Source organism: Chelonia mydas, chromosome 1, assembly GCF_015237465.2.
Source record: "Chelonia mydas isolate rCheMyd1 chromosome 1, rCheMyd1.pri.v2, whole genome shotgun sequence".
Classification (NCBI taxonomy): domain Eukaryota; kingdom Metazoa; phylum Chordata; order Testudines; family Cheloniidae; genus Chelonia; species Chelonia mydas.
The window spans coordinates 42,340,487-42,361,863 of NC_057849.1; the positions used below are offsets into that span (position 1 = coordinate 42,340,487).

A 21,377-nucleotide genomic window follows, 5' to 3' on the forward strand; every position below is an offset into this window, starting at 1 on the left:
CAGTAGTTATGGATTTACACTAGGGTAAGTGAAAGGAGAATCAGGCCCCTTCAGTTTACCTGTAAATGGAATATTGTACATCAGGAGCTGGATTCCATTTAGCAATGTATTTTAATGTTTTTCCACTGAAGTGATCATTTAAAATCCTACAGAATTCAAACAGTTATTTCAGGATATGGAAAAAATAAAAAGGAGAGAGAAAAAATTAAAACGTGGGAAGGAGAAAAACAAGGTGGTACTGTGTGGAGGAAGAACTATGAGGTGGAAACCTCTTTCCCTGGCCCCCTGCTCTCCTGAAGCAATCAGTATTTTAATATAGACACAGTGCCTGGGGGATTTATACTAAGTTAGATCAATGCAGCTGCAGGCCCCAAAGCTCAATCAGTTGATGCTAAATCAACAGGTACCAGCATGTGATGCAGCCACGTGGGAAACCTGGTTTTGAAGAGTTGAGTGAAAATACCCCAGTAAGTCATCCAGCCTCATTACTGGACTCTCGGGAGATAAGGAGTGGGCTCCACGCCTAGGGATCTCAGAACACTGGCCAGGCTCTCGAGCAGGGAAACCTCGGATCGTTTTGCTACCCGAGTCCCGAGTGGTTTGATCAGACGCGCCTCGCTCAATGCGCCGGAGAGTCCCTGGCCTGCCCTGGAGGCAGTTTCTTGTTCCCCTTCACCTAGCACAGTGACTGTCCCCTGCCGACGGGTCCCCACAGCCAGCCAGGCCTCCCACCCAGCGGCCGTCCCGCCCGCCCACCCACCCCTGGGTTGCTAAAGCCCAGCGGCCCGGGCTTTTCGGGACTCCTAGGGCAGGCGGAGGCCGTCGGGACACTTGGCAGGCAGAGAACGGCCAAGCCTGACTGGCTCCCAAGCCCGTCCCCCGACACGAGGGGGCCCCAGCATCGCCCACTGCCCCGACCCGCGCGCAGCCGGGCGTGCCGGGCTCGCCCCCCTGAGGCGCCTCCGTACCAAAACGAGGCGCCGCGCCAAGAGCCCAGGGCTCACGCGCTACCGACGCGCGCCCCCCGGCGCTGTGGAGCTTTCTTGGCTGAAACGCGCGTGCTGGAACCGACCCAAGAGAAACCCGCCGGAGCCTGCCCAACCGCCGCCGCCCCGGCATAGCCCTCGCAGCTTCTCCCTCCTACCTCGGCAGCGCCGGTACCCACTCCGGAGCGCCTGCTCCTGAGACGTCACGTGGCGCCCGGGGGGCCGATTGGCTGCCCTGGGTCACCTGAGCGTACTCGAGTCCAACCAGCGAGGGGGAGGGAGGGGAAGCGGCGGGCTGTTGCCTAGGCTACGGGAGAGCGGAGAGAGCGCTGGGCAGAGGTGGCCGAGGCGGGCGAGCTGACTCCGTGCGGGACCATCGCGGCGGCAGGTGTGTGAGCGCGACCCTCGCGGGTAGGCACCCCCCACCTTCCGGGGGGAGCGCGACGGGTGGGAAGAGGAGGAGGCGGCGGCGGCTGGGGCAGATAGGAGCAGGGGCGGCGGGGGCTGAGTTGGGTGGGTGATGGGGGCTGAGTTGGGTGGGAGCAGGGGCCGGGGGCTGGTAGGAGGTGGGGCAGGAGGCCTGAGGCGGGACTGGGGCTGGGTGGGAGTAGTAGGTTGTAGCGGGGGCAAAAGGCTGCGAGCAGAGACTCTCCAGCTCCCCCGAGAGTGGCCTTGCCCGCCGGGGGCCAGTGGCTGCTAGGAGCAGTCCCAAGCGCCCCTGGCGTGTCCCGATGCCTTCACCCTCCCTGCTCCCCTCATCGTGCTGCTGCCATGAACCTGCCTGCGCTGCGGCACCAACAGCAGCCCTTGCATTTCAAGAGGCAGTACGGGAAGTGATGGAAACAGCCTTCCTCATGAAACATGCTCTTTTGGTTTATTTCACTTCATTTGATCTGTTCCATAATGTATCCGGCTCTGCCCCCTCCGAGCTCGTATCCAAAAGCACTTCAGAATTTATGTGAAAGATGCCAAGCAAAATAAAGGCTCATGATAATGTGTGGTAGCTATCTATGAGCTCAGCCCTGCAGATCTCAGCAGCGAAGAGCTACTTCTCCAAAGCAGACAAAGGGGTTTTGATCAGCCTGAGTGAGGTACTGAAAGCAAAATGTTTCTGAAAGACGTGTCTTACTTTTCATGATGATGTTTTATTTGTAAAACTTTAATACATTACTATTTACTTGAAATAATTTTGGGGCAAGGGATAATAGGACAGAAACTGGCACAGTCTCTTGAGGCTGGGAGGGGGTTGGAAGTTAAAAATTCACAATTGTGCCCTTTTGAAAACCCTTTGGTTATTTAAAGAGACAGACATCATAAAATTTATCTAATCTGTCCTTGGAGATAAAGCTTTAGCTCAGTCAAACTGAATGAACAGTCCTGACAGTTGATACTTGTTTAACATTTCTACATTTACTGTATAGTAAATCTTTGACATGAATGGTTTTATTGCATTAACAATAGGGTTCAGTTGTATTAAATATGAACAAAAAAAGACATTTATTCAGGTCTGTGAACAGGTTGGGTAATTACTAGGTAATCTTACTCAAGTACAGTTTCACTTTTATCACATTTTAAGACAACTTCCTATATATAAACAGGAAGCTTTTCTTTGTATAAACAAGGTTTATAGAAGTGGGATTAAGTTTGTTTTTGTATGATTATTTATCATATTTTATTTCAGAGAGTTGTACTCTATTAGTAAATGATTTTCTGTACTACTTTAAGAATGTTAGCTGTTTGGATTATTGACTAAGGAGATAATGATTTAATTTTACTGATTTCCCTCCCCCCTTCTTATCTTACATCAGCTTTTTAAGTATGACTGATTCCCTTTATTCTATATTTTCCAGTTTGAGTCCCAATATAGGAGAAGGCTGATCATACTAACCCAGTTCAGTGCCTATCCCAAACCTCTCAAAAATGGCCTGGTTAAAAGTAACACAGTAGGATCTTTTGAAAGTGCAATAATACATAAAAGCAGCTCTTGTAATTTTTTAGATAGATACAATAATCATAAGGTTAAATATTGAGTGCTTAATAGAGCAGGACACTTCTGAAGCAATGTTGATTAAAAGAGCCAGCAGTGTATAGTAATATAAGTGGAATGCAAGAGCATCATATAGACATTTCCATTTTTTATTGTACTGAAATGCATTCATGGGTACCTACAATTGAAGTTCTAATATGAGATCGTGCAGGGGGTGGAGCGGCACTATATGTGAAAGAAAATGTAGAACCAAATGAAATAAAAATCTTAAATGAATCAACATGTTCCATAGAATTTCTATGGATAGTAATTCCATGCTCTAATAAGAATATAACAGTAGGGATCTATTATCGACCACCTGACCAGGACAGTGATAGTGACGATGAAATGCAAAGGGAGATTAAAGAGGCCATCAAAATAAAAATCTCAATAATAGTGGGGGATTTCAATTATCCCCCTATTGACTGGGTACATGTCACCTCAGGACGAAATGCAGAGACAAAATTTCTCGATACTTTAAATGACTACTTCTTGGAGCAGCTGATACAGGAACCCACAAGGGAAGAGGCAACTCTCGATCTAGTCCTGAGTGGAGCTCAGGATCTGGTCCAAGAGGTAACTATAACAGGACCTCTTGGAAATAGTGACCATAATATAATAACACTTAACATTCCTGTGGTGGGAAGAACACCTCAACAGCCCAACACTGTGGCACTTACTTTTAGAAAGGGGAACTATGCAAAAATGAGGAGGTTAGTTAAACAGAAATTAAAAGGTACAGTGACTAGAGTGAAATCCCTGCAAGCTGCATGGACACTTTTCAAAGACACCATAATAGAGGCTCAACTTAAATGTCTACCCCAAATTAAAAAACACAGTAAAAGAACTAAAAAAGAGCCACCGTGGCTTAACAACCGTGTAAAAGAAGCAGTGAGAGATAAAAAGGCATCTTTTAAAAAGTGGAAGTCAAATCCTAGTGAGGTAAATAGAAAGGAGCATAAACACGGCCAAATTAAATGTAAAAATGTAATAAGAAAAGCCAAAAAGGAGTTTGAAGAACAGCTAGCCAAAAACTCAAAAGGTAATAACAAAATGTTTTTTAAGTATATCAGAAGCAGGAAGCCTGCTAAACAACCAGTGGGGCACCTGGACGATCGAGATACAAAAGGAGCACTGAAAGATGATAAAGTCATTGCAGAGAAACTAAATGAATTCTTTGCTTCAGTCTACACGGCTGAGGATATTAGGGAGATTCCCAAACCTGAGCCGTCTTTTGTAGGTGACAAATCTGAGGAATTGTCACAGATTGAAGTGTCACTAGAGGAGGTTTTGGAATTAATTCAGAAACTTAACAGTAACAAGTCACCGGGACCAGATGGCATTCACCCAAGAGTTCTGAAGGAACTCAAATGTGAAATTGCGGAACTATTAACTATAGTTCCTAACCTGTCCTTTAAATCAGCTGCTGTACTTAATGACTGGAAGATAGCTACTGTAAAGCCAATATTTAAGAAGGGCTCTAGAGGTGATCCTGGCAATTACAGACCGGTAAGTCTAACATCAGTATCGGGCAAATTAGTTGAAACACGAGTAAAGAATAAAATTGTTAGACACATAGAAGAACATAAATTGTTGGGCAAAAGTCAACGTGGTTTCTGTAACGGGAGATCATGTCTTACTAATCTATTAGAGTCCTTGGAGGGGGTCAACAAACATGTGGACAAGGGGGATCCAGTGGACATAGTATACTTAGATTTCCAGAAAGCCTTTGACAAGGTCCCTCAGCAAAGGCTCTTACGTAAATTAAGTTGTCATGGGATAAGAGGGAAGATCCTTTCATGGACTGAGAACTGGTTAAACGACAGGGAACAAAGGGTAGGAATAAATGGTAAATTTTCAGAATGGAGAGGGGTAACTAGTGGTGTTCCCCAAGGGTCGGTCCTAGGACCAATCCTATTCAACCTATTCATAAATGATCTGGAGAAAGCGGTAAACAGTGAGGTGGCAAAGTTTGCAGACGATACTAAACTGCTCAAGATAGTTAAGAGTAAGCAGACTGTGAAGAACTTCAAAAAGATTTCACAAAACTAAGTGATTGGGCAACAAAATGGCAAATGAAATTTAATGTGGATAAATGTAAAGTAATGCACATTGGAAAAAATAACCCCAACTATACATACAATATGATGGGGGCTAATTTAGCTACAACTAATCAGGAGAAAGATCTTGGAGTCATCGTGGATAGTTCTCTAAAGACGTTCACGCAGTGTGCAGCGGCAGCCAAAAAAGCAAACGGGATGTTAGGAATCATTAAAAAAGGGATAGAGAATAAGACGGAGCATATCTTATTGCCGTTATATAAATCCATGGTACGCCCACATCTTGAATACTGTGTACAGATGTAGTCCCCTCATCTCAAAAAAGATATACTGGCATTAGAAAAGGTTCAGAAAAGGGCAACTAAAATGATTGGGGGTTTGGAACGGGTCCCATATGAGGAGAGATTAAAGAGGCTAGGACTTTTCAGCTTGGAAAACAGGAGACTAAAGGGGGATATGATAAAGGTATATAAAATCATGAGTGGTGTGGAGAAAGTGAATAAGGAAAAGTTATTTACTTGTTCCCATAATATAAGAACTAGGGGTCACCAAATGAAATTAATGGGTAGCAGGTTTAAAACAAATAAAAGGAAGTTCTTCTTCACTCAGCGCACAGTCAACCTGTGGAACTCCTTGCCTGAGGAGGTTGTGAAGGACTATAACAGGGTTTAAAAGAGAACTGGATAAATTAATGGAGGTTAAGTTCATTAATGGCTATTAGCCAGGATGGGTAAGGAATGGTGTCCCTAGCCTCTGTTTGTCAGAGGGTGGAGATGGATGGCAGGAGAGAGATCACTAGATCATTACCTGTTAGGTTCACTCCCTCTGGGGCACCTGGCATTGGCCACTGTCAGTAGACAGGATACTGGGCTGGATGGACCTTTGGTCTGATACTAGTATGGCCATTCTTTTGTTCTTATGTTCTTATGAGATTTTACTCAGCAAAGTAATTTCTTGTAGAAATTGAAGAGTAAGATAAGTTAAACATGCAGCAATATTACAGCTACAGGCCTGATCCCAAAACACATGAGTAATAATTACTCACATAAGTAGTCCAATATACTTCAGTGGAATTGGGACTCCTTCTCTGAGTAAAAGTCTGGCCCTGTAAGATCTCTCTCTTGATGTAGTTATAGACAACACTTCACCATTTTGTGCTTTTCTCACTGAAGGATTTCCTTAAAAGAATAATTTATGTTAGTCCTGGATGATGATGAACTAATATAATACTGTGGTTTGAGCAGCATGTATTTGGATTGGCCACATCACTCACAAGTAGCAAAGCCAAGGATGAATGGTACAGTTCTGACCCAACTCATGCTGATAAAACCTTTATGCCACACCTAACCACGGTGTATTCTGCAAATATGACATGATAGATAAATCCTGTTTTAGGATCACTTTTAGAAAGTTTTAAAAAACATTACACTTTTTTACCTTTGCCTTTGTTAACTATGATTCCAAGAATACAGTGCTCAGAGGAAGAAAATGCCTCACAATTTATGTGAAAAACCTCTAAAAATGGTCTAAATTAGCTTTTCTAGACATTGTAATGTCACAGTTTTAAGGTCTGGTATCCCAGGCCTGTACAGAGGCAGAAGTGAGTGCATTGCTGCCAAGTTTTGTGTAGCTCCATGTGTGACATTTTATGCAATATATGTGATTCTAACATGTTGATTTAGTGGTGGTGAATGATATCTGATAGGCGCCAAATTTCCCACACAGGCTTCCCTGGAGTAAAGAGGGTAAGTGCAACCAGGCAGAACCTTATTCCATGCACACTTTACTCCTGGGGGCATTCTGCACCAAAAAAATTAAAAATTCTGCACCAAAAAATTAAAAATTCTGCAAAAATCTTCAATTTTTATTTGTCAAAATAACACTACATAACCACACCAGTTTCAGTTATTTTGGTAATTTATTTCAAAATACCTGTCAACAAATATCTTTGTAACAATACAGACACACAAAATTTCCCCCAAGAATAGAGAGTTAAAGAAACCCCTATGACAACCCAGTTTCTGTTTCTCTGCCCCTTCCTCCCCAAGCCCAGCCGGGGGGCCAGACACCCACAACCCCTTGCCCCCCCCCCCCCCCCCCGAGCCCAGCCACGGCTCCCGCCCAGCCAATACACCCAAAACCCCTTACCTCCAGACTCAGCTGTGGGGCCCCCTGGCTCAGATACCCACACCCCCTCCCTTACAGAGACCAGCCATGACCCATCCCAGACACCCAACCCCTCCCAGAGCTCAGGGATCCAGAGGGAGAAACAGCCTGATGCTCAGTACCAGGCTTGCATGGAGTTTCCTGCGCTGCCCTCTCCTTCCCTCAGGGCATACTGGGAACTGCCAGGAACCCTCTAGCTCCCTCTCTCTCATCCAAGCAGTGTCTTCTGTGTGCGAGCTGGGCTCCGCTGGGTCCAGTGGCCCCTAGTGGCAGCTAGCACCACTGCAGCCCATTACTGTGGGGGAAAGGAAATTCTGCATGCACAACATTAATTTCTGTAAAATTCTGAATTGCGCAGCGGTTCAGAATTCCCCCAGGAATATACATTCTGGTCTGCCTGAGGGGACAGAGCTTGTCCCTCTCCTGTCTCCTCAGAAACACCCCAAAGGCTGACCCCTCCATGATGAGTGTGCCGCGATAGCGAATGAGACAGTCTCTCTCTCACATGCACAGCTGTCCATCCTCCCGCACCAGCGGTGTTTTACATTTCTACTGGCTGCTCCGGGTGCCTGAACCAACCTGCTTGTGCTGCCACTTCTTTACCGCTACTGCTCTTGTGTCTTCCCTTTGCTTCCCCATCAGAAGTCATTTTTCTGTAAGGAAGCAAAGAAATCTGCAGGGACATGAATTCTGCACACACACACTGATGCAGAACTCCCCCAGGAGTATCACTCCATAATAAGTGAGGGAAGGCTTGTGAGGAGCTAGAGGTAACCAGGGGAGTCTGGGGGGAAGTGATGTTGCTGTGTGGGAGGAAACAAACAGGGGGAGGGGTTATACAGTGGTGCAAGCTCCATTAGTTCCTTCCTTCCTGTTAGTTTGTGTCCCTATCTTTTGTCCATTAGCCCTTGTCCCCACAACAGGTCCTGCTTTTCCCTTTGATCCTGACCCCCTTCCCCTTGCTCACCTTTCCTGCCTGTAAGGCGCTGATTCTGCTAATGCCACCTCCTTCACGCTCTGTGGCCAAGAACTGGCATAGAGAGTCGTCAGAAGTGGAGACAGAAAAGCTGCCTGCTGAGCAGGTGTCATAGTGGTCTGTGGTGGCAGGCAGGATAAACTGCAGCCCAAACTTCTTGCCCAAAGCCCAGCAGCAGAATGTATGCATTCACTCTGGGCTATGGGAATGCATGAGGAATAGCTTGCATGTATGAGTGTCAAGTGAAGTGTGTGACATTTGGCAAATCTGTGAATGATGAGCCCACTGGGAAGTTTGGACTCTTCCCCATTCCTATGATCTAAAATCCCCTTTACCAAGCATCCCAAGCCATAGGGTAGCAGTTTAAAAATCATGACACTTATTGAAAACCTGTTCTGGGTCAGAACTTAATCTCGCCAATCCTGAGTTGCAGGCTGGTGTGTCTTTGCTGGTAAAATTCTACATTTAGGAGGAGAAGGAAAGAGATATTTCTGTGAAAGATTAAGAGCTGAATGTTAAAATAGATTCTGAAAGACAAGGGATTATTGAACAGAGGGCAGGTGAGACAGTCTAATGTGCATGTTAAATTTATTACATGGCTCTTTCATTTATTTTATGATCTCACACTCACCACATATGAGGAGGCACGTGCATATATAATGGGCTATATATGGCCATAAAACTGTGTTCATTAATATTTAATATATATGGGAGTTCTTTTACAAATCGAGTGCAATGTATGACCTTTGTTCACATTTCCTAATATAGTTTGGGTTAATATATCACTGTGCATTTGTACATGGAATTACTTTTTGACATCAGTAACATGCGCCATCATTTTCAAATGTCCTTATTTTCATAAATAAAAAAATCCAATGGGGTAGATTTCTAAGTAGTAGTGGTGTTTATGGGAGAGAGGGAAAATCTCTAAATCTGTTGAACTAATATTTGAGGGCACTCACTCAAGACTTGGAGAAACATCCATTAGCTACTTGTTACTTTGAATACACAGAATAATTGGCTAGTGTCCAGCTGACATCAATGTAATGCCAAGTTGATACCAAGAGAGAACAAAATTGCCTAATGGCAACCTATTATTAAACACTGCAATGTCTACTTTTTAAGCAGCACTTTCAAGTTTGAGACAGAAACATGTAGCTGGCACAGTTATGTCGCTTTCAAGACTTGCTTTCAGGTGAGTCAGTTATTCATGTACCTCAACCACTCGGATTATTTTTATCTACATTTCAGCAAGAGAAATGAAATTTTTTTACTCTCTACTCTTGGTACAGAAGTCTTGTGTTGTACACTGATCATTCTTCTTACATATAATAGCTGATATCTCTCCTGGGATTTTGTTTTAGAGGAATTGGGACAGTAACTTAAATAATTGCATGATCTAAAACCACAGTCATACATCTCTGCTGAAAGGATTTGAATACCTTTTACACCTATTAAGCCTGACTGAGTGTCCCTGAAGTTTAAGAATCAGATGTTCACAAGTTTCCTTTGCAAGTTGTGATATTTATTTAGAGCTTAAACCCAGATATCCTTTTGATAATTTATCATTTTTAAAGCTGAGAAAAACTGGGAGATTGGTAGCATTATTTATAAACTGAACAGTCAACGTCTGGTACAGCAAAACATGTAGATGAGTTGTGAAAGTCTGATAGTTATATGTCAGTTCAAAAACACTTGATTTTTGGAACTTGATTCTGAGTTGTAACATTTTGGAACTCCTGATGTTTGAAGGTGTTAGGTTTGGCAACAGAGTTATAAAGCTGGTAGATTTTTTGTCAATAGAAAATATTTCACAGTTGCAATAAGAAAAACATTTCTACACTTAAGCCAACAAAAATGTGTCAATTTAATACAGTGTGTGCCTCTGTATGCTTCTTAGATTCTAAAAATCTACAAGCAATATCCTGTAATAGGATAATTTCACAGTGACTCCAAAAGCTAAGATATAGGAATGTATCAGAAATGAAAGGTTACTGTCAGTCTTTACAATAGAATTTTCTGTACTGATGAACAGTCTTTGCCATCTGATTTTTAAGGTTTGACCTTTGTTTTAATCCACTTTTGATTACAGTATAACATTATAATAGTCAAAATGTATTTATATCACTGGCTTTGTTTCAACAGTAGTTTTAATAAATTACATGTTTGCCAACTGATTTTAACACTATTAAAGTTTCAGGTTATTGCATATTGGAAAAAATGTATAGTATGAATGGGGCTTCATTTCACAAAGTTCATATAGTTTTACTGCAGTAAAACTATTACCTATAGCAAGTGCTACATCTGGTAGCTAATAAATCAAGCTGTTCTTAAGTTATGGAAAAATAAAGAAGAGTTTAAGTGATTTGCTCTGAAAAACTATCCAGACTGTTTAGATTATGCCACAGCTTCATATTTTGGGTAATTTTTAGTACACTTTAGCAAGATCATTTAGATAGGTCATTTTATATAGAAGTGTGAAAATAGTTATCAAAACAACAATTTTACATTTTTAAACTTCTGTTTTTACATTTCACAGATCTATTTTCACAATGAAATAAAACTTAGACAAAAGTACACATTTTCTCAAAAGAGAATTGCTGTTTTTAATTTTTAAAGAAAACATTTAAATGAAAAATCCCATATTTGAACTTTGTGATAGTGTTGTGATTATGGAGATCACTATTTAGTGTGTTATAGATTCCTAATTATATTCATATTATGTTTTGTTTATCCCTTGTCAAATAAACTGTATTACTGAGGAATAGACTAAATGGTATAAGTGCACATAATTCACTAATCAAATAATAATTGAACAGTCAAATCAAAGCAATTTAAAAGCTATCAATTTTCAGTTTTATGTTTAGTTCAAATTATTCTTAATTGCCTGACTTAATGCTTTCCTGCCTTTAAAGCATTAAAGAAAATGAATAATTTATTTAATTTTCTTCCATGAGAATATGAATTTTTGATACCGGAAAATGGAGTAGAGTTAAATTCTGCATCTACTGAAGCCAATAAGAATTTTTGCCATTGACTTAAGTGGGACCAGGATTTCATCAGTGTTGTTTATTTCAAAGAGTACAATAGCCATCTTAAAGTTCATATTCTATTGTTTCCTTAGTTTTTTAAAATTTACCCTATATAATAAAAAATCCACATTCATGGAGTTTAAAGCCAGAAGGGACCATTCGATCATCTAGTTAAGGAATCTCAAACTCAAGTCACCACGAGGGCCACATGAGGACTAGTACTGCATATCTGAAACCTTTTCATACAATGATACAAAAATATTGTCAAAGTTTGAAAAAAATGAAAGAGTAATATAGTCTGCTATTAAAAGTATGTATTAACTTTTTAAAAACTGTAATGTGAAGAGGGGTTTTAATGAATTATATAAAAACACCTGTAACTATTCCTTATGTGGTCAGTAACACTGATGATGATCTACACCAGTGGTTCCCAAACTTATTCTGCTGCTTGTGCAGGGAAAACCCCTGGCGGGCCGGGCCAGTTTGTTTACCTGCTGTGTCCGCAGGTTTGGCCGATCGCAGCTCCCAGTGACCGCAGTTTGCTGCTCCAGGGCAATGGGAGCTGCTGGAAGTAGTGGCCAGTATGTCCCTCAACCTGAGCCGCTTCCAGCAGCTCCCATTGGCCTGGAGCAGCGAACCTCGGCCACTGAGAGCTGCAATCGGCCGAACCTGCAGACGCAGCAGGTAAATAAACCGCCCTGACCCGCTAGGGGCTTTCCCTGCACAAGCAGCGGAACAAGTTTGGGAACCACTGATCTACACTAATAGTCTATCAACATAGCTGTAATGGCAGGAACTTTTTAAAGTAACTATTTAGACAAAATACGTTGCCACTTTTAACAAACATTCTTCCCAACTACTCACAGCAAAAAATCATACATGCTGAACTTCATACTTAGAACCAGCTGAGCCCCTTTCCTACTCCTCCCAAAAACACATGCAGCAAGGCTTTTAATAATTTTCTTCCCTTGTTCCTTTTTTTAATCCATTTTCCAAGATGGTGGTGTACTGAAATGTGACCAAATTGATCATTTATTCTGAATTTCACAGAACATTTGCTTAGCATGTGATGCAGTTCACTGAACGAATCGCATTAACTTCAGTGGATTTTGGATCAGCCCCACGAAGCAATAGACTGGTTTATATGTCTATTTTCCTATATTTACTTGGCATCTTCCAGGTATGCAGCACACTTTAAGTCAACTTCATGCATTGGAAAACAGTTCTGTCAATGAGTCTTGATGTTCTCCAGTTGCAGTTGAACAGCAATATCATATTGTTCTGTGCCTGTTCTGAGTATTTATTGAAGTGAATGGAAAAAATTGCATAGAAATTGAAATGATATATTGCCTTTTGTCTATATAGCCACTCATTCTAAAAACAAACAAACAAACCACAATTTGTAAATTAGGTATTCATTATTTTGGCTTTTAGGAATTATTTAGCTGAAACATTTGAGCAATGTTGACAAATATCTATTTCAGCACACTACAGTATACTATAATGCTGAATTTTACATAAATAGTACATCCAAACCTGGGGATTTTAAATCATTGTCCAACCTGGGGATTTTAAATACTTTCCTTTTTTCTTTTGATTTAGTTCTTCATAAGGGAGAGAGGTTTAACCCTAAGAAATGGGCACTGAAGGATTACAAAGACAAGATAAAATAGTGAAGATGCTTATACTATTATTAGTGTATTTGGTAAGTAAATAATGAGAACTTCCTTTTCTTCATCATGAATGTTGGAAAATAATTGCATAAACTAGTGAGGTGGAGTAATTTATATATTTTAATACAACTATTAATATACAGAATGCAGTATTTTGAGCATATCAGTTTAAGTCAATGACAATTCGTTATAGGCTCTTCCAGTTTAAAAATTACTCTATTCAAATTGCATGTGACACATCTTTCCATCCCACTTTTCTGCCCCTCTGCCCCCCAGAAATCCACCTCTCTCTGAATATGCCCACATGAAGGATGGTTTGATTGGGCAGAATAAAACATATATCAGTTTAGTGCTTGTGCAACATGTCAGTCTATTGACTTCTGAAGTTGGAGCAAGGATCCCCAGGGTTACGCATGAGTATATCATTGATCACCGCTCAGTGCAAGGCGCCAGATTTAAGGCATAGGAGTCAAGTACTCACTCTATTTATGCAGAAAACAGCAACAGCACAATTGGCAGCAATGCAAGCTTCCACTGTCATTTCAGCGTGCCTGAACTCTGACCCAGAGAGACAATCTGTAGGAATGAAGATAGTTCAGTCTCCATAGCAGATTCGTGCTTTGGCCTTACTGCTGAAACTACCAAACAGGGAGATAACTGAATGGCAACTGTAATGTGATGTGGATGCCCTTCCACTTGGAACTAGACTGACTACCAAAATCATCTTTCAGAATGTGCTTTTGATGAAAGTGATTAACTGGGCCTTAGTCATTTAATCAAAAAAGTGTGTGTGCACTTGAGACAGAATGGTAAATGTACTGAGTTTGATGCTGCAGTAGGATTTGCTCATGGAGACCCCTGCACCTCTGTAGGGTCCCACTGATTTTACTGAAACTGTGTAATGGTGTTTCTGCTTGTGGTGCAGATTGCAGCATCAGAGCTGTAGCTTCTAGTTTGGTCATAAGCTGTAGTTAGAAATCGTGGAAGGTAGAAATTGCATCTCTATGTGTATTTAATGTATTAAGCAAGAAAATAATTGTGTGAATATTAGTGCAAATTTTCAAAAAAAAAAATTTTTTTTAGTGTTCGTCCTAAACTCTAGGTGCCATTGAAAATCTCTTTAAAAATGTATACTTAAATATACAGATTCTATTCTTTTTCCCTGATTACAATATCCAGATGTACAGATGGTTTAAATAAATGAAGCCCACTCTTGCAATTTAGAACAAATTAGAGGTATAAAAATATAGGCCAAAATTTTCAAAAATGGGTGCTGAATTTAGGACATAAAACCATATTTAGACACCTGAATAAGTCGCCTAACTCTTTTTTTTTTCCCCAAAAGTACTAGTCACCCACAGGTCCTATTGAAGTCAGTGGGAGTTGCTGTATGCTGTGCACTTTTGAAAATCAGGCCACTTATTTAGGCATCTAAATGTGAATTTAGGAGCCCAATGTTACACTCCAATATTTGAAAATTTTGGCGATATTCTAGAAAGATATTTCCACGGAGTTGGCATTAACCGAGCCATCTTGCTTACAGAAAAGACCTTTTCTCAAAGTGAATTTAAAATAAGAAATTATTATTTTAATATCATTTTTAAGTAGTATTAAGTAATAAGATTTGTGTTGGGTTAAAGTAGATATAATTATACATTCTATTTTAATTAATTTTATACGATTGTATAGTGTTTAAAATCAATTATTTGCCCTATATGTAAATGTCCAGATTAACTGTAAAGCATTATTGCTAATTTTTTTTAACTATTTGATTTTTTTTTTTTTTTTTTTTAAGTTGAGTGAAGTAATTTGTGAGACGGGGGATTGCAGAGAGCAAGAGTTCAGGGACCATGCAGGAAACTGTATCCTCTGCAAACAGTGTGGACCTGGAATGGAACTGTCAAAGGTAGGTATGGCATATACTGCCATGTGACACTTTCTCGATTTCTTTTTCCCCACAAATATGTTCACATATGTGGTTAAAATAATCAGTATCAGTTTATTCATGAAAGAACTTTTATGGGGTTCAGCTTGTTGTCCACATGTATCACTTTATAAAAGTATGCAACTTTTAGTTCCTATACGTAACCCAAGCCTATATGGTTCAGAAAATAGTGATGCCATGCAATACCCAAACAGCAATGATTAAGGCAATTTAATCAGGAACCATAAACACTACACTGGTTTTTAAAGACATTAGATTTTTTTTTCATTTTTTTCTCCCTCATAGCACTACAGCATAAGAGTGTTGGGTGCCTTACCTGTGCATTTCTTATCTCAACACATTCGAATTTCTTTCAAGTGTAACCTTGTATCTGAGTTTCCTGAGTTTATAATGCTTTATTGTGGATTAGTTACAATATCTCTATAATATTTTTTTTACTTGTAAATTACTGATATATACTATCAACCTAACTCCATTTTAACATCCTTTTTCTCTGAGAATTTCCTTATTTTTTAAAAATTAAGACAAACACTGGGTTTCTTGTTTAAAGAGAATGCTACCATGTGATATTTCCAATGGATTTGAAGATATGTTATATAGTATAAATCTTAAAACATGTTTTTAAAATTTAACTTTTAAGGGTGAATTCATCAGGACATGAAAACAACATAAAGCAGCCAGTTTCCACGAGCTGGTTAAACCATATTTATAGCTGCTTTTCATGATAACAGAAAGCAAGTAGTGTGTACTGGTCTATCTGGATCTTAATTTGCAATTGGCTTATTGATTTAGAGCACTGCCCGTGAGACCTGCACAGTCCCTGAGTCCCAGTGTCACTATGCTTTGAATTCCCCCAGCAGTGTTGCCTCCAGCAGGGCAGCCTCAGTGTTTCTACTTTCCCATGCATTCAGCTGCAATATCCAGCCACCTGCTCAAGGGGTGGAGGAACTTGATGGGGCCAGCGGTGAAAGAGAACAGTCCCAGCAGTGAGGGAGGGAGAGACTCGCTGAGGGACATCAGGCAGCTCCTCTCCCTCCTTTCCCAGGAGTCTCTGGCATCAGTTGTCCATCTGGGGGGAGGTGTGCTGATTAGCCAGCATTCCCCCGCGCCCAGGATTTATCTTGGAGCAGGAGCCATGTGGAGCCTCTTTCAGCTCTGCTCTAGCAACTGTAATAAGAATTTCCGTGTGTGTGTGTGTGTGTATATATAGCACATGAGGCAGTGTGCTTTAGTGCATGGTCTTGCAAATCCTTACTTATGTGAGTAGTCCTATTGAAGCAGTTGACTTGAATAGGACTTTGTGTGAGAAAATGTTTGCAGGATTAGTCTCAGATTATGATGTCTTTGGAGCATGTTACATAATCTTCTGTGATTTTTACAGAGCTATGCACAAATCTGACACTTTATAAATTATATTAATACATTTTTAAAACAAATTAATTATTAATGTAACCATTACTACTCTATTTTATATAGTGCAATAGATGTGCTTGCCACTTAAAAGGCAAATAAAAAAGACAAATTCCTGCTGTAATGAGTGTACAATCTAATTTAGGTTTAACAAAGAAAACTAAACAAAAATAGAATGGCCCTGGCTTATGACAGTAAACAGATCAAGCTATATGGTTTTGTTATATAGTCTTTCAAGTAGTTCCAAATGCTCAAGAGAGGCAATTAGTTTAGCGATGAATAAGTTACTATAACTGTCTGTTTGTACAAATGCGTTATGACATTAACCATTCACTAATTGTATCAGGAAGCTTTATCAATACATCTAATTGTAACTATAGTATACAAATACATTAGAAGCAAGGGGTAGACAAAGAATAGAGTAGGCCCATCAATCAATGAGGATGGGAAGACAGCAATAGAAAATGCAGCAGTGGCCTGTGCCAAATGCCTCTTTTGTTTTAGTTTTTACCAAAAATGTTAGCAGTGATCTTACAACTAACATAGTGAACATCAGTGTAAACAAGGTAGAACAAGTTAAGAATTACTTAGACAAGTTAGGCCTTGTTTACACTGGCAAGTTTCTGCACAGCAAAGCAGCTTTCTGTGGTGTAACTCCTGAGGTGTACACACTTCCAAGCCACTCATGTTTTGCAGCGCTGTAAAAAAACCACCACGACAAGAGGCGTACTTCTTTCTGCACCCAGGCTACAGTGCCACTGTAGACACCCTGGTTGATTATAGTGCTGCAATTGGCTTCCGGGAGGTGTCCCACAATGCCTGTTCTTGCCTCTCTGGTCATCAATTTGAACTCTACTGCCCTGTCCTCAAGTGACTAACTGTGGGCCCCACCCCTTAAATTCCTTGGGAATTTTGAAAGTCCCCTTCCTGTTTGCTGATTGACACATACAGTGGTCTCAGCGTATCTTTCCAGGTGACAATGCCTCCTCCACGCACCAGGCGATCCCCCAGTTTGCCTTGTGGTAGGCGTTCCGTTGCTCCTTTGCTTTGACCCTGCACTGCAGTGTGTCTCTGTCATGGCCCCTTTCTGTCATGCATCGTGAAATCTGTCCATAGGTATCATAATTCCTATGGCTGGAGTGCAGCTGGGACTGGACAGCCTCCTCTCCCCAAATGTTGATGAGGTCCAGCAGCTCAGCATTGCTCCAAGCGTGATGTCATGATGCACTCCGTGGCCTAAAACCAAGAATTGAAGGAGTGGCGGGACAGCAAGAAGAGGGACCAAAAGGAAAAGGCGGTCCCCCAGAACAAAGCCACGGAGCAGCTCTTAAATGTTATGAAGCACCAAGTGGACACGCTACTAGCACTACCACTCCGCGCCCACGCTCCCCTGCAGCCGCTGTCGCAAAACTCTTTCCCATGCGCCCCCCAGACACTGCCAACACACTCTTATCAACCTCCTGGCTCCATTCTGTACCCACTGCATTCCACTCCTGCCCTGTCACAGTCAAGCTGTGCGGACTTCCAGTACCCACTGCGCTCAACACCCATCCCTCTGCAGTTTACCCCTGCTGAAGTACAGTACCCGCTGTACCGTACTCCAAAGGACAAGGTTGCATATGATACCTGGACATACACAAATCTTTAACTGTCCCAGGACCCCACCTTCTACTGGGACCCTCCCTTCCCCCATCTCCCACAGTGCTGATGTGTTTTTTGCCTGTCTCTCTCCTCCAGTTGTTGTTTTTTAATAAAATAATTGTTTTGGTTTGAAAGAAATCTTTATTCCATTAATTGAAAGCAAACAGAGCCCTGCAAAGCAACAGGCAATTTTCCTTAAACCTTCACAGTGCATCGTCTGCACCAATCACAATCACCTCCTAACATTACAAGCACTGTACTCCTGAGCATAGTAACAAATATTAGTGGCTTTCAGCTTCAAATTGCTGCCTCAAGATCTACCTGATCCTTATGGCCCCGCACAGTGCCCCTCTAATAGCCCTGGTCTCTTGTTGTTCAAATTCAGCCTCCAGGCGCTGAGCCTCAGTGGTCCAGCCCTGAGTGAAGCTTTCACCCTTCCCTTCATAAATATTATGGAGCATACAGCATGCGGCTATAATCATAGGACTATTGTCATCGGCCAGGTCCAGCCTCCCATATAGGCAGTGCCAGCGAGCCTTTAAGTGGCCAAAAGCACACTCAACAGTCATTCTGCACTTGCTCAGCCTGTTGTTGAACAGCTCCTTGCTGCTGTCAAGCTTCCCCATGTATGGCTTCATAAGCCATGGCATAAAGGGTAGGCAGGGTCTCCCAGGATCACAATGGGCATTTTGACTGCCCCCACGGTGGCCTTCTGGTTTGGGAAGAAAGTCCCTGCTTGCAGCTTTCTGAACAGGCCTGTGTTTCGGAAGATGCATGCATCACGCACCTTTCCGGACCTGCCTGCATTAATGTCTGTGAAATGCCCATGGTGATCCACAAGCACCTGGAGAACCATAGAGAAATACCCCTTCTGATTAATGTACTCAGTGGCTAGGTGGTCTGGTGCCAGAATTGGAATACGCGTGCCATCTATCGCCCCTCCGCAGTTAGGGAAGCCCATTTGTGCAAAGCCATCCACAAAATCACGCACGTTGCCCAGAGTAATGGTCTTTCAGAGGAGGATACGATTAATGGCCCTGCACACTTCCATTAACAGGAATCCAACGGTCAACTTTCCCACTCCCGACTGCTTAACAACCAATTGGTAGCAGTCTGGAGTAGCCAGTTTCCACAGTGCAATCGCCACACGATTCTCCAGTGACAGGACAGCTCTCATTCTCATGTCCTTGCACTGGAGGGCTGGGGCGAGCTCATCACAGAGTCCCATGAATGTGGCTTTCCTCATCCGAAAGTTCTGCAGCCACTGCTTGTCATTCCTGGCATGCATGACGATGTGATCCCACCACTCAGTGCTTGTTTCCCTAGCCCCAAAGTGGCATTCCACTGTGGTCAGCACCTCTGTGAATGCCACAAGCAATCTTGTGTTGTAGCTACTACACGTGGCAAGATCTATGTCGAACTCCTCTTGCCTTTGTAGTTTAAGGACTAACTTCACTGCCCCTCGTGATGTGTTAGTCAGAGTGATATTGGTCAATAGTGCAGGATCCATTCCTGCAGACCAAAGGGGCAGCACACGCAGTACACAAGCCGTTGAAAGAGGGCACCAAATGCGGACAGAAGCACAGGTGCTGGGATGTGAAGCAATGCATCACGGGGCATTGGGACAGGACTCAGGATGCCCCGTGACCCCCTCCACCTTCCCACAACTCTTAGTGGCAGAAAAGGAAGAGATGCTCTGTGGAATAGCTGCCCAGAGTGCACCGCTCTGAATACCGATACAAGTGCCACAAGTGTGAATATGTTATTGCGGAGGCAGCTGACAGTGTGAACACACAACAGCAGTTTCCCTTCAGCACTCTCTGAGTGGCGCTGTAACTGCCGGCGATGTAAATTTGCCAGTGTAGACATACCCTTTAGATGTCTTCAAGTTGGCAGGCCCTGCCTAAATACATCCTAAAACACTCATGGAACTGGCTGAAGAGATCTCTGAGCAATTAGCAGTTATCTTTGATATCTCATGGAGGACTGGAAAGATCCCAGAGGAATGGAAAAGGGCAAATATAGTTCCTATCCATAAAAAGGGGATTAAGGACAACTCAGGGAATTGTAGACAATAATCTTAACTTTGATACCCAGAAAGATAATGGGAGCAAATAATGAAACAATCAGCTTGTAAGCACCTAAAAGATAATAAGGTGATAAGTAATAGTCAACATGGATTTGTCAAGAACAAATCATGTCAAATCAATCTAATATCCTCATTTGACAGGGTAACAAGCCTTGTGGAGGGAGGGAAGCAGTAGATGTGGTATATTTCGACTTTAGTAAGGCCTTTGACACTGTCTTACGTGATCTACCTGTAAGCAAACTAGGGAAATTTAGCCTAGGCAAACTTACTATAAGGTTGATGCACAACTGGTTGGAAGACACATGGTTATCAATGGTCAAGCTGGAAGGGCATGTCAAGTGGGGTCACACAGGGATCTGTCCGGAGTCTGGCTCTGTTCAGTGTCTTAATAAATTATTTGGATAATGACATAGAGAGGACACTTCTATAAAGTTTGCAGATGATACCAGGCTAGGAGTAGTTGTAACTGCTTTGGAGGACAGGATTAGAATTCAAAATGGTCTTGACAAACTGGAGGAATGGCCTGAAATGAATAGGATGAAATTCAGTAAGGACAAATGCAAAGTTCTACACTTAGGAAGGAATAACCATTGCACAAATACAAAATGGGAAGTTACTGCCTAGGAAGGAGTACTGCAGGAAAGGATCTGGGGGTTATAGTGGATCAAAATCTAAACATGAGTCAACAAGGTAATACTGATGCAAAAAATAAAGTCATCATTTTGGGATGTATTAGCAGGAGTGTTGTAAGAAAGACACAAGAAGTAATTCTTCCACTCTCCTCTGCACTCGTAAGGCCTCAACTGGAGTATTATGTCAAATTCTGGGCGCTTCAGGAAAGATGTCGACAAACTGGAGAAAGTCCACAGAAGAGCAACAAAAATATGGTTGAGGAAAGGTTGAAAAAATTGGGTTTGTTTAGTCTGGAGACGAGAAGACTGAGGGGGCCAAAAGGATAACAGTCTTTAAGTATGTAGAAGATTATAAAAAATAAAGTGATAAATTGTTCTCCTCATCCACTGAGGGCAGGACAAGTAGTAATAGGCTTAAATTGCAGAATGGGAGATTTAGGTTTAGACATTAGGAAAAACCTTTCTAACTGTAAGAGCAGTTAAGCACTGAAACAAATTATTTAGGGTGGTTGTGGAATCTCCCTTATTGGAGGTTTTTAAGAACATGATAGACAAACACCTGTCAGGGATGGTCTAGGGGTAATAATTAGTCCTGGCTTAGCAAAGGGAATTGGACTAGATGGCCTATCAAGGTCACTTCCAGTCCTATATTTCTATGATTCTGTATAATACTGTTGAATAGTAGCATCTGGAAATAAACACATTATATCAGTTTATGGCAGAACTAAGGTTTTTTAAATG

The 21,377-nt window shown here is 41.8% G+C and overlaps 2 protein-coding genes across 13 annotated transcripts in view; one reads left to right on the forward strand and one right to left on the reverse strand.

Moving 5' to 3' along the window:
• SACS (sacsin molecular chaperone) overlaps positions 1-675 on the reverse strand; it is a 253,374-nt gene extending 252,699 nt beyond the window's left edge. The window contains exon 1 of the mRNA XM_043530779.1: positions 60-675. The gene's annotated coding sequence lies outside the window, so the exon portion shown is untranslated. The remainder of the gene's footprint in view (positions 1-59) is intronic.
• TNFRSF19 (TNF receptor superfamily member 19) overlaps positions 1-21,377 on the forward strand; it is a 124,677-nt gene that overhangs the window by 4,795 nt on the left and 98,505 nt on the right. For 4 of the 12 annotated variants that reach the window (XM_043530840.1, XM_043530798.1, XM_037891161.2 and 1 more), the window contains 2 exons: positions 12,849-12,951; positions 14,715-14,825. In XM_043530840.1, coding sequence (XP_043386775.1) covers positions 12,883-12,951; positions 14,715-14,825 — 180 coding nt within the window. In that variant the 5' untranslated portion in view covers positions 12,849-12,882. Of the gene's footprint in view, positions 1-403; positions 468-1,119; positions 1,398-1,915; positions 2,078-12,848; positions 12,952-14,714; positions 14,826-21,377 lie in introns of those variants that run through there. The other 8 variants (XM_043530810.1, XM_043530818.1, XM_043530814.1 and 5 more) reach the window with 6 other exon arrangements.